General features: G+C 52.6%; 1 protein-coding gene across 1 annotated transcript; it reads right to left on the bottom strand.

The window, feature by feature from the left end:
* Window positions 1-5299: 5299 nt before the first annotated feature.
* On the bottom strand, window positions 5300-8426 carry CABS01_05943 (uncharacterized protein; the record flags this gene model as incomplete). Its single annotated transcript, XM_060539311.1, has 4 exons — window positions 5300-6604; window positions 6661-8185; window positions 8240-8294; window positions 8357-8426. 4 exons carry the CDS (start codon window positions 8424-8426, stop codon window positions 5300-5302), a joined length of 2955 nt encoding a protein of 984 aa, XP_060404706.1.
* Window positions 8427-12043: the final 3617 nt, after the last annotated feature.

Below are 12043 nucleotides of genomic sequence, written 5' to 3'. Positions count from 1 at the left end.
CATGGCACCAGATCCTCCCCACTCTCTAGCCTTGTTCGTTGTGTAAGGTATACTCTCCTTTGGCTATCTTTAGGTCATGAAAGGGGAGCACCGAAGGCTCGTCCGCCCCTGGTTGCCGTAGCACTCGCACGCACGAAGTTCCCGCTCCAACTGAACCCGCAATGGTGATCCGACGACTAAAACGGCGGTAGCGTCGCGTTTAGCGGCCCTACGGGCGAAAGCCATGTCAGGGCGGTCGCGCGGCGCCAGGAACCGGTGCCCCTCGCCCGTCGCCGCCACGGCGGGGCCCCAACCCCCAACGGAGGTCCGGTCGTAAAATCGGTACGTACCCTTAGGGGTCCAGCGTACCACAGCTTACCTTACTCTCAAAGGATGTCATCCATAATCCCATACAGAAATCCCGTGACATTCAACGGTCGTCCGTTGCTGTGACTATCATCAGAGACAGCTGGGTGTCGAGTCGCGCTGAATGTCATAAACGCGAAGGTCCGAATCCTATCGTGGAGGCCAACTGTATACGGCAATGTGCCTTTCAGTTGTGATGTTAAAGACATGGCTTGCTTAGTCACCATGCTCTGAGGGGTGTGTGGGTGGGTCTCCCGGGAGTATCCACACGTTCCCGTGATGCTCCCTCACGAACGACTTTGATAAAGACGACGTCTCTGGAGCAAGACGAGAATCAGGTCAACGTTTCATAGTTTCAATCTCTAGCTGCGGCAGTTTTGTAGTAAAATTTCGAGGATTTGCAGAAATCACAATAGCTTCAGTCGAGAAGGAGCCGGCATAGGTGTTTCTTCCCGTCCTCAGGTGACGCCTTTCACCTTTTTTCAGGGAATGCCTTCAAAGGAAGACGGTAGATAATGTAGGATAGATACACTTCTCAACTAGATCGAATGCAATTCATAGAGCTGTGGTTTCGGAATCGACTTAGTACCACTCTCTCGTTGCCATTCAAGGTCACTGATCCCTCCAAACTTCCCACCGTTAGCGTGCCAGACGTCAAGATAGGCTGGCAGCTAGAGGGAACACAGGAGAGATGAACTAGAACTGACATATAATCTATCACCTGATGAAAAACCTAGTTTTAATGACCAGATCGGCCAGGATTGACGGCCCTACTCAATCCACGAGAGACAGGGCCAGACCGGGGGTTTCAATACACTTCTTGCAAATGCCTGATCAAGACTCAAGGAATGCGAATTCAATGTGCAAAAGCCCATGCGTTTTTCATCTATCTTCTATACCGGCCCAAGGTTGAATGCTACCGTACAGGCCGGCTTTTCCATAACTTACCCCCTCTTTGATTAATGCCGACAAGAGCAAAATTTGAAGATTGGGATAAAATTTCCAATAGAGCGAAGTGCGAGACCTTGAAATTCATACAACTATTCTCAATGCGTTCAAACTTAGACTCCCGCGCAAAAGAGGTCCCGCGCAATAGACTGCCTCTTTTGCGCTGGCTGAACATGCAGCATTGAATCATTTACATGGCCTTACTGCAAGCATTGTGCGGCAAACCGCAACTTAACCAGGTTTCCAAGCGCCTTTATACCCGTAGCATGGGCAGGTTATGCCTTCGGTATCAGGATGACAAGGTTTCGGTAATACTTCATGAGGTGAATTGTATAGATTCGCAGCCTCGGGTCTGGAGCTTTGACTGGCGTTTGGTAGCCCCGGCATGACACGTATGCTCGGGGTCAAGGGAACGCAAGGTCTGGGCTCTTGACAACCCGGCTCGGTACATCGTGTGTTGCTGCTCTGAATTGGTTATGGCTTCGAATCTTCAAACAAATTGTTGCAGATGGTCGGCTTGCTTTGCAGCTGACAAACAGCGACCAAGTCTGCTTCAGACGAGAGACATCAATTCCTCGGCGTCAGGAAGAGGTCTTGACCACACGTTCTTATCGTAGGATAGAACTATATCTCTGTCCATTTCAAACCTGATTAGATGTATGTTTACCTTGCGAATATCGATATCCCTAGGTACATGGCGGCATTGAGTATCGCCTTTCACTGCCTCGGCTCTCGGGACGTGCCCGATCAATGCAGCTTCTTCAGACGATGCTCGGTTGGGCAATGACCTAGCCATGTCGAGAGATCAAGCACTGCCTCTGAACACTAGACTCAACGAGGCAAGAAGATGATAAGAAAGCGAGACAGCAAACATCGTCAACGCGGTCCAAATCTTTCGCGGTGCGGTCCCAGAGACGGCTCCATGTCGGCGCCGGCAGGGCACCGACCGCTCCATGGAGCCGAGCCCAAAGCCGAAAGTAACGGCCTCACATTCATCGGAGGCCGATAACATGGCTTTTAGATCAGCCGAAAAAACGCGGCCTCCGACGATCCACCGCTGCCGCGATGTTCTAGTAGTCAGCCCAAAAGCAGAAGAAGACTCTCGGGTCCGCTATCGTTTTGGCAGACCACGATCCCTTGACAAGAAACCATCAAACAAGCAATGGACCGGGCGAACCACCAAACTCTCTTTTTGGCGTTTGGAGGTAAACAAAACTAACACATCGCAGTAAATACTGGGTGAGCAAGCAGCATTTCTTCCAATTGCAAAACATTTCCAACAAGCTTCATCCGACTCGGATAGATATCTCGGCCCCTTGCCCACGTCTCATACCGAACTCCCGCCATTCCGGTGTGAAAGGCGGATCTTGGCAATTTCCCGTCAAACACCCTCTCTAATCAAACAATCACACAAGAAGTCGTCCGATAGCCCAACACCGAAAGCGAACAAGGCTTGCCTCCCGAAGAATCCGGTGTCGCCTCGTTCCCAGTAACGCTGCTCGCCCGCCCGTCGGCAAGCTGTGGAATTTCCGTCCAGCACACCCTCTCGAGAGGCCAAGGCAGAGAACTTAGCTACGTAGTCGGAATGTCAAACTCAACGGCTTTCAGAAGTTAAGATGACTTTTTTTCTTTCCTTTTGGTTTGCGCGTCACTCTTTCGAAGAACACCACACACATACACACGCTTGCTGAAAATAAGATTCGAGCAGTAAATCATCGGTTCCCGCTTTCCCCTCCTTCTTCTCTCTATGCTTCTCAAGGACGACCCCTTACCGGAGTGAGTTCCGACTCGGCCACCTCATCTAGAGGACCTCGGGTCGGATTCCCTGGCAAGTCCGCTCAGACTACTCAATTTCTGTCTTTCCATCACACCCTCATGTCAAAAAAGGGACCAGCAAAACGCTAGATGTCTGTCATGGGAAACATTCGTAACTCTACCAGCAAGGACAGCCCTCGCCCTGTAGGGATATTGGACCGTATGGAACGACCTTCCCCTTGCCCTGTCGATCGCGAGCACCGCATTGGAAAAGCGCTCCCACAAACGTTTCTTGCATTCAGGTCCTCCGTGAAGAACGGTATCGTCTTATTCTTGATCAAAGAGAGGGGCTGGAAGCCTACCAGCCACGACGCTGTGAAACACAGCATGACCCCTCCTCCTCGTAGCCTGTCCACTCGAACTCGGAGTATTCTTCGGAAACTCGCATTTGCTGTCGTGAACCGTTACTCTCTGAATGCTACCCTCGGTCTCGGGGAAGAAATTCGCACGGGCGCTTGTCTCTCAAGGCTTTGTAGACTCTGACTTTTCATAACATAAGTCTGTCACCCCGTGATGGCGCCTCTGTCCCCCTCCGTCCGAGTTTCCGCTCGTACTGCATCCAATATTCCACGCCTGCCGCGTAACGTTGGAAACGTATGGGTAGTCATCGCCCGCGGGTTTCGACCGATTGAGAAGCAAGCTTTTTGATCTTCGAGAAGGTTGCGTCCCCTTTCATGATGGGTTCCTTGGAAGACCCTTGGCGCTACTGAAGTGGTGTCTATCTGCGGTCACAAGAAAACATAACAAACATCATCATACATCGACTCTTCCATTGAAACGTTAACATCTTTTCTGATACCATACAATGATGGTTCATGCTATGCATCGTAGATCTCCCGTTTTCATAATGCGAGAGTATGCCTCGTACTCTTCATCTATAACCGAGCATGGGAGGTCAATGGTATGACGAGGCGCGGGATGAAGGGTACACCTTGTTGACAACGAGCTTAAAAACCCTCAATCCTTCACGCATCGAAATTCTGCTCATTATCGCCGTATCGAGTCTGCAAGCGGTGTGCCCTGCACGTCTCGCTGGCGTCTTGACTTGGCAATACACTCCCGAATTCCGCCGGCGCCGCCAAACATCTACAAGAAAGAGGGAGAGCTTCGCCCTCTTCGTGCCGCGGAGTTATCATCCGATCCTCCTTTCTCACGGCACCCAATCTGCTGGGTCGTAGGATGAAGGCCCAATCGCTTTCACCTGTGTTCGTTGTCCAAACAAGTTTTTGATGCGCACAGATGATGTCAGCGGTGAACGAGAGCAAGGACCTTCTTGCCTAAGTACCAAGCAGAGAAGCAACTCTTGCTATTGTCCTTGCTCTGCATGCCCACCTACCCGTCCACCTACCATCCACCTTCCGCCCTCCACTTCCAACTAAGGTTTGACTTCCCGTCTCGTCGGGAGGGATTTCTAGATCAAGTCTGTACAAGGAACACATGAGACATGAGACATGAGATTGCGCGAGTTCATTGGGTGTTCTCACATGCGAGCGACAAATCTTATCGAGAGCATCATAATCACGAGGATCATGTTGCTTGCTTTTCTCAGGTGTGTCCTATGTCTGCTTGTCATATCTCAACATCACATGCCTCCGTCCGATTGTGGAAGGAAGTGGTGTAAAGGTCAATGTCTTGTCAACTCATGCGACTTTTCATCTCATCTGCAGCGTTGCGTAATTAAAGACTTCGAAGTCATACCATTTCCTGTAGTTGAACTCCTCAACTCGATACACTGGTTCGATTTAATTATGAGAAGATTGTGTGTCCAAGTTAAAGCTTGTAATTGTTAAGTGACTAAAGTACATGTCGCTAAGAAGTGAAGGCCCTCCATGTCATGACCAGCGGCCTGAGGTATCTAAATAATGGACAAGATCGTATAGAACAGCAAGACAAATATACCCAAAAAGCAAAACCCTATCATACTGGATCGCCTTTGTGCCAGTTTGTTGACGAAGAATGTGTCTCCTCCATCATGTTCATGTGTCCTTCCCCAATGTACCCGTCATCATAAACCATGAACGCCGATTGGAGAAAATGCAAAGAGAAGATTGTACAGAGTTAAGGACGGTTATCCACAAGATCCATATATCCAAGTGTATATGAGAGAAACAACATAGCAAGAAAGATAAAATACTTTTTGGTTGAGTTCGAAGGATGTTCAGAGTAAGAACGAGGGGCAATGGACCTCTCTTTACGCGGTAGCCGTGTTGGCGAGGCCGTCCACGTTCCAGTTGTTGTTGAGGGTGATGAGCTTGCGTCTGATACCATCGCCGACACGGCATGTGACGCCTTCTTCGATGGCCATGATGCCGTAGTTGATCACCTCGGCAGGTTTGTCCAAGCCAAGCGTGGTGCCGTCGCGGCGCGTCAGGACGGCGATTCCGTCGCCCCCGCTCCACAGGTAGGAGATGACGGACGGGTCTTCCGGTGTGACCTGGTCGATCGCGACGACATTTCCGCTACCGTGCTGTCCGCCCGCGGCAGCATTAGAGGCGCCAGCGCCGCTAAGATGCTCGGGGCTTTGGCCCTGGTGCTGAGATGACGGGGACGATGACTGCTGGTGGGCCTGCTGGGCCTTTTGGAAGTTGGGGTCAAGGCGTGCGACGCTGTCAGCCCAGAGGATAAGGGTCGCGCGGTAGACACCGGCGGCCCACCAGCAAGGGCGGCGGTCGGCAGGCATGGAGCGCAAGAGACGCAGGACCTGGCCGCAGTGGAAGATGGCCTCCTCGCGGTTGTAGACGCAGCGCTTGTGGCGCAGGCTCAGCTCCCAGTAGGAGCCATCGAAGCCGTCGCGGCGGGCGAGACGCTCAATCTCTGGGAAGTTGGTAACGGCGTTGAGGGAGATGAGGTGGTAGAGAACCAGGTTGCAGCGCGTGGTCGTGCAGTTGGGGTTACTCTTGTAGTACAGCATGGTGAGCTCGTACCACTTCTGGAGAAGTGCTTGAACCTCTTCCAGGCGGAGCATGGTGCTCGACTTGGTCACAGTCCTCGAAGTCGCGCGACGGGTAGAGAGAACATCGGAGAAGCAGGAGAGCATTTGCCTCAGGTGGCAGAGAAGGGACTGGAGGGGGTGAAGGAGAAGGCGAAGCTGTTGAGGAGACAGGCCGGCTTGGCGGCGGGAGAGGTTGTCGTGGAGGAAGTCTTGGAATAGCTCGCACAGAGAGGGAGTGAGGGAAGGGCTAGACAGAAGCTGCGGGTTGGCATTCGCGGTGCAACCGTAGAGATTCTGGACATTTGCGAACCACTGCTCCGAGTTGGACGCAAGCCAAAGGGCCTCGGGGCTGGGGAGCGGGCATTGTAGGTCGGTGATGGCCAACTGCGGCGGGGTATCATGGAACAGGCTGAGCTCTTGGTCACACATGACCCAGTTGTATACAAGCCTGTTCTGCATCTCTCGATGCAACCAAGCCCGCCACTGAAGCTCGGTGCTTGTTGTGCTGTTCAACGTGGGGATCATGGATGGTTGAGGCTCCAACATGCCGGCGTGTTTGAGCATCTGCTTTACGTCAGTGAACTTATTCTTAGCATGTTGGGAGGATTGTGGCTGCTTACCGATAAGTACATTCCCCGTTGTCCCATCGAGATATCCATCAACCACTTGTCACCACTCCAAGCACCTTGGAGGGTGAAGAGAAGTGCACATCTCAAGGCGACGGGGTCCGCAGACAGCTCGACATCCTTCTCGATGATATCGAAGAGTGAGATGCGACAGGTTTCCGTCAGACCTGCAGCAAGGTACCGTGCCTCAGCCATCGGCACTGCCGCAGCCCCTTGTGCGATCATCAACAGAAGCAGCAATGTCGACGCCTGGTTGTTCAGCAGCATCTCATTGGGGTCAACGCATCCTGCGACAATGAGGGGGTAGTAGTACTGCAAGCTGCGAACGTAACTGCGGAGGAAATACTCGAGAATCTTTGTAGGCGGCAAAACAATGAAGTTGAACTCGCTAGGCGTGGCGTATCCAGTCTTGGAGTACCCATTGCTGAGCCCGCTTCGGTGAATGTCAAGCGCCTTCTGGAGGAATGACTGCGTAATGGCCAGCATGCGGTCGCGAGTACGAGATGTGAGAGGAACGACGGAGGCATCGGTAGTGTCCCAATCGACGTTCTCCAGGTACTTCTCGAGCGAGCTCCAGGTACCATCTTCCTTGGACTTTCTTTCCAGGCATTCCAAGTGCACGATCGCCGTCCTCGGGCACGTTCCGGAATAGATGGGCGGATTGCATCGAGCGAGTGGCCAGGAGTCCTCGGCGGCAATGACAACTTCAAACTCTGGAATCGCTGATTCACTCGGCATACCGACGGTTTGCTCAGCTGGCTTCATTGTAGTGTCAAAATCAGCTGTGGACATGATGCTGGTACTTCGCGTGTGGATAGATCCTCGTGAAGAGGAGGCAGTCATTGGCTCTGATGCTGAGCTTGACGACATGTCGCTCAGTTCTGTGAAGCTGGGCATAGACATGTCGGGCCGCGACATCGGGAGCTGACTGGAGTACATGTCGAGCTCCAGAGGGTACTCAGGCCAGACCATCATATCTTGGTAGTTCGTGTCAGGTGTGATGAAATCGCTGTTGAGCTGCATGAACTCGTCGAGCCCATCTACCCGGCTGTGTGGTGATGGGAAGTCATCAGAACTGGGATGTGACTGTGCTGGAGAGCTCTTCTTCACAGGGCCTTCCATCATGCGAGGGTCCATGGTCGCAATTGGAGACCCAGTTGACATCTTGCCAGGTGAGTCTTGCTTGGGCATGGTTGGATCGAGGTCCATGAATGCAACAGGCTGAGCTGGCTGTGGTGGTTGGGGCACAGTCGGCATCATTTGTGGTTGGAAAGCCGCGCTGGCCTGGGCAGCTCTGACCGCGGCCTTTGATGATCTCCGGGCGAATCTCGCTGCGCAGGGCAGATTCTTCTCTGCGCAACGCGAGCAAGGTACTCTCTTATCACAACCCGTCTTTGCGTTGGCGCAGTTTTGGCAAGCGATTGGTGTCCGGCCAGCTACTGTGGGAACACCGCCAGGCAACGGCTCCATGGGGTCCCGCGCCTCATGGTATGTTGAGTGATGTCTTTGCAGAAGGTCTCTGTCATAGGTGTGTCAGTGGATGTCTGTCGATGAGATTCCATATTGAACTAACCGTCGTGCGAACGAAAGCTGGCAGGCACTGCAGCGGTGGGGCTTTACGTTGGTGTCTATACCAGGACAGTCAGTTTTTGCTCGGTCTCGACCATTTCCAGCACGAGAATCAACATACGGCTTGGGATATGTCTCTCTAGGTGTTCCTTTCTGGTGAAGGACTTCCCGCAGTATGCGCAGAAGACCATCGTGACGGTATTTTTGGATTGCTCTGAAGCGATCGAGTTTGATGTGAGGTTACTAGACAGGAGCTATCATCAAGCTGCAAGCGAATGATGCGATGTCTTGGCCAGACTTTGTCGTTGTGATGGTAATCAAGTTCGATGTGCTTGAATTGGTGAGGCACACGATGCTACGTACTCGATGATGTATACGGGGTAGGGACAATCAAATAAATTTAGAAATGTGTATCGAATTTGAAGAGGTGGAAGGGGAGGCTCTGAATTGGGAGCGGTTGCCGTGTAATAAGAAGGGACCCGACGGAATGGTCTAAGGCGTAGGGTTCGATAAGGCAATGACGCTGCGGATAATAGTTCTGGACGAACTTGCGTCTACGAATTTGGTAACAGCGATGAAGAAGATGAACGAGTAGTAGTAAGAGAGAAGAGTTCCTCCAGGATCGGTACGAAGCAGGCGGAAAGGGTGGACGGTTTTGAAATATATCGCGGAAGCAAAGTCGAGGAGAGAAAGGAATAATGTATGGACCAGGGCCGGGCGCAGTGGGCAAGGGTTGCATGGGACCCGTCAGCTCGGCGAATACGGAAGCGGTCTGGGCATGGCATCAGCTTCTTCCCAGCAGAGTGGGAATAGCTTGGATGGATAGGGTTGGTAATAGTGTGTGGGTGACGGGCGATGGGATCTTGGGAGGCCGAGGCGGTGCCTGCTTCAGGACGAAAAGCAGACTGAGCACGCACAGTCGTTTAACGCAAGACAATGGAGCACATGGAGATGTGCAACATGGATCCTTGAGCGAGGGTACAAGGCTACTTGGTGGCCCGGCACTGGCTCTGAATGTTTGGTATCAAGCACTCCACTGGGACTTGTGAGGGGAGAAAGGAAACGGCGCCGATGCGTGTTCAGCCGCCATGGAATCGGTCTTGGAAGTAGAGCATAGCAAGAGATAGTAATGCTTGGAGTGGATACCTACCACAAGTCGATGAGGTCTGTGGCCGGCGCACACAACACTCTTTGGGTCAGCCTGGGCATAACATGGACATGAATGACCATGGTGATGAGGTGGACAAAGGCACGCAAGGCACCAGGTTGCATAACAGGATACAGTAGTGCGTGCTATGGGATCAAGAGGGATCTGTGGTATGCGTATGTGTGTACTTCTGCTTGAAGCAGACCACGGCTTTTCGTATTGCGTAGGTACATTGGAGCCATACACTAGCCAGGTCCAACAATAAAACGGCCAAGACCGGCGGGGGAACGGTGCGAGGTACCTGAGTAGTGCGTTCGTACTGATTAACCCAGTTGAGTAAGCTTTATGTTTGACAGGGGCCGCGGCGCCGTGGCGGCGGCGACGGGGAGAGAAAGGACGGCCATGGGGGTCTTGGTGGAGGGGGGAGAGAGCGTTCGGCGAGCCGGTGAGGATACGGCGTACAAATTCGTGAGGATGAATGTGGGAGTTCCTAGACTAGGAGAGGGGGGGGGTGGGAGATCAAACAGAAACGCCAGGGCACAGACAAGAAATGGGATGATCCCGAAGGAGCAGTCGGGGAGGTGGGATACCTTGCGAGTCAACCCAGTTGTGGATGGACTAAACAGAATGATAGACAACGAGTAATAAGAGTCGAGAAGGTGGAAGAGAAGATGACAACAACCGAGTAAGCATGAACGTTCTCAGGGTGGTTAGAGAAAGCGAAAGAGAACGAGACAAGAGATGAAGATGAGAGACAATGTCAGAGAAGGTTAACTGAAGCGTGTGGGTGGGTGGAGAGATAATCTTTGCCGGCCGAACGAGTACGAAAAAGCAAGGTTAGAGGGAGCCAAGAAATGTCTACAGAGAGTCATCGACACTTGGGCCACAACATCCAACTGATTTGCTAGGGAACACCTTGGAGCAGTCGCTGTGAGAGACAGCCATGCTAGAGCCATGTCGACCATGGTGGGCTTGAACGCTGCTGGCTAGACCCGGCCGAGGCATGGATTTTTGAACATGTAGGTTGGCCGGGATATCTCTGAAAGCTGCGGGTTGCCGGGTTTCAAGGCACGGGGCAGATCGACCAGGACTGAGTGGCCATTGGCGCGTGCCATCTGTTTCTGCCTCGACACTCGACAGGTCTGTGCCAACTGGCATGACAATCGGATCCCAGGCAAAGGCAAATGAAGTGGGAGACATGTCGTCACGGTTCGTGTGGGAGGCTGGGCTGAGCCTGTGTGTCTCCCTTAGTCCCATCCATCATGTATATGTGTGTATGTGAGTGTGTGGGATGGCCTGCCTTACCTTACCTCAGTTCCACCCGCGGGAATGGCGCCGCTGTTTCCTAAAATGGATATTTGACAGCACTAAACAAAGGGGGCGGTTTTGTCAATACCTGGCCCTGCCGTTGAAGCCGAGGGGTGGTCTGCGCTGCTTAGCCGCATCATGCTGCTTCTGAGGCTGCGCAAAGGCAGTATCAGACGCTGGCGCAGACGTTGGCGCAGAGTCCAGCATCAGACACTATCTCAAGCATTGCAGCGGGCAGCAGCACAGTCACCAGCGGGAAGAACTGAAGCCAAGAAAGACTGCAGGATGGTGCTGGTCTCAAGGTTAGTAAACCAAATCGCGCGCGGGAGCCTTGGTGCGGCGATAGATGCGTAAGTCAATGTGCTTGGACAGATTATTGCCGGAGAAAAGCCACGACAAGGTTATGGAGCCGTCAGAATCGATAGCCAACACATCTGTATGTGAGAAAGGCATTGAACGAGTTACCACTGGCTGCGAAGCGAGAGACTGGCGTCGATAACTCGAGTTGGACCAGATGCTTAAGCAGATGTCGCTGTCATTGATGACAAGCGTTGCACATCGTAATTCGACGTGAATTTGGTGAAGAATAGAAGTTGATGTTGACGGACATAGCAGGCTATTCAAGGGGGCCGTATTTGCTCCAAGGAATCGAATCGATTTCGGGCGACGATGGCTGCGCTAATACTGCAAGGTTCGGTGATGGTATCAACGGTGAACGATCAACCTGCGGGTTGACGACGATCCTTCAATTGTGGTGCAGATAGTACGGGAGACGGGACAAGCCATGAGAACGGGAGGAAACGCTAGGGTCGCACCTAAGGCAGGGAAAGGTCCGCGGCGAAGAAGGATAAGCAAGGGGGATGGGGGAGATGAGTGAGATGGTGTGTGTCGTTACGGCCGCGCCGAAGGGTGTGAGATGAGATGAAGTCGACAGAGATGGATCATGGTGGGTGGACGAGCGGGATTGGTGAGAGGGATTGGAGAAAGGCAATGGGGTTTGAAGATGGAAAGCAGAGACACAGAGCAATGGGTGTGGGAAGTTGAAGGAGGAGGGTCTAGCGGTACGTATCCGCCCTCTCCCGAAAGCCGGGCCGTCCTGATCTGTCGTGCTTCCCAGGGTACGTATCTATCGAGCTAAAAGTGGAGAATGGAGGGGTCCCCTTTTACGGAGTACATCTGCAACTTACTCAGCCACGAGCTGACATAATACACATCGGCTTAAGCCTGACGGTGGTGCTCCCTCCCATTTTCGAGAGATGGAAGGAGAAGAAGAGATCCGTGCACACTTTGTGGGAATTATGATCAACCACCTACACGACTTCAAGCAACAACAAGCAGCGGCAACAACAACAA

The sequence above is a fragment of the Colletotrichum abscissum genome, assembly GCF_030869225.1.
Source record: "Colletotrichum abscissum strain IMI 504890 chromosome Unknown Scaffold_12.1, whole genome shotgun sequence".
In the NCBI taxonomy this organism is placed as follows: Eukaryota; Fungi; Ascomycota; class Sordariomycetes; order Glomerellales; family Glomerellaceae; genus Colletotrichum; species Colletotrichum abscissum.
Note: the sequence above shows the minus strand (reverse complement) of the source record. Positions and strands in the feature narration are given on the sequence as shown.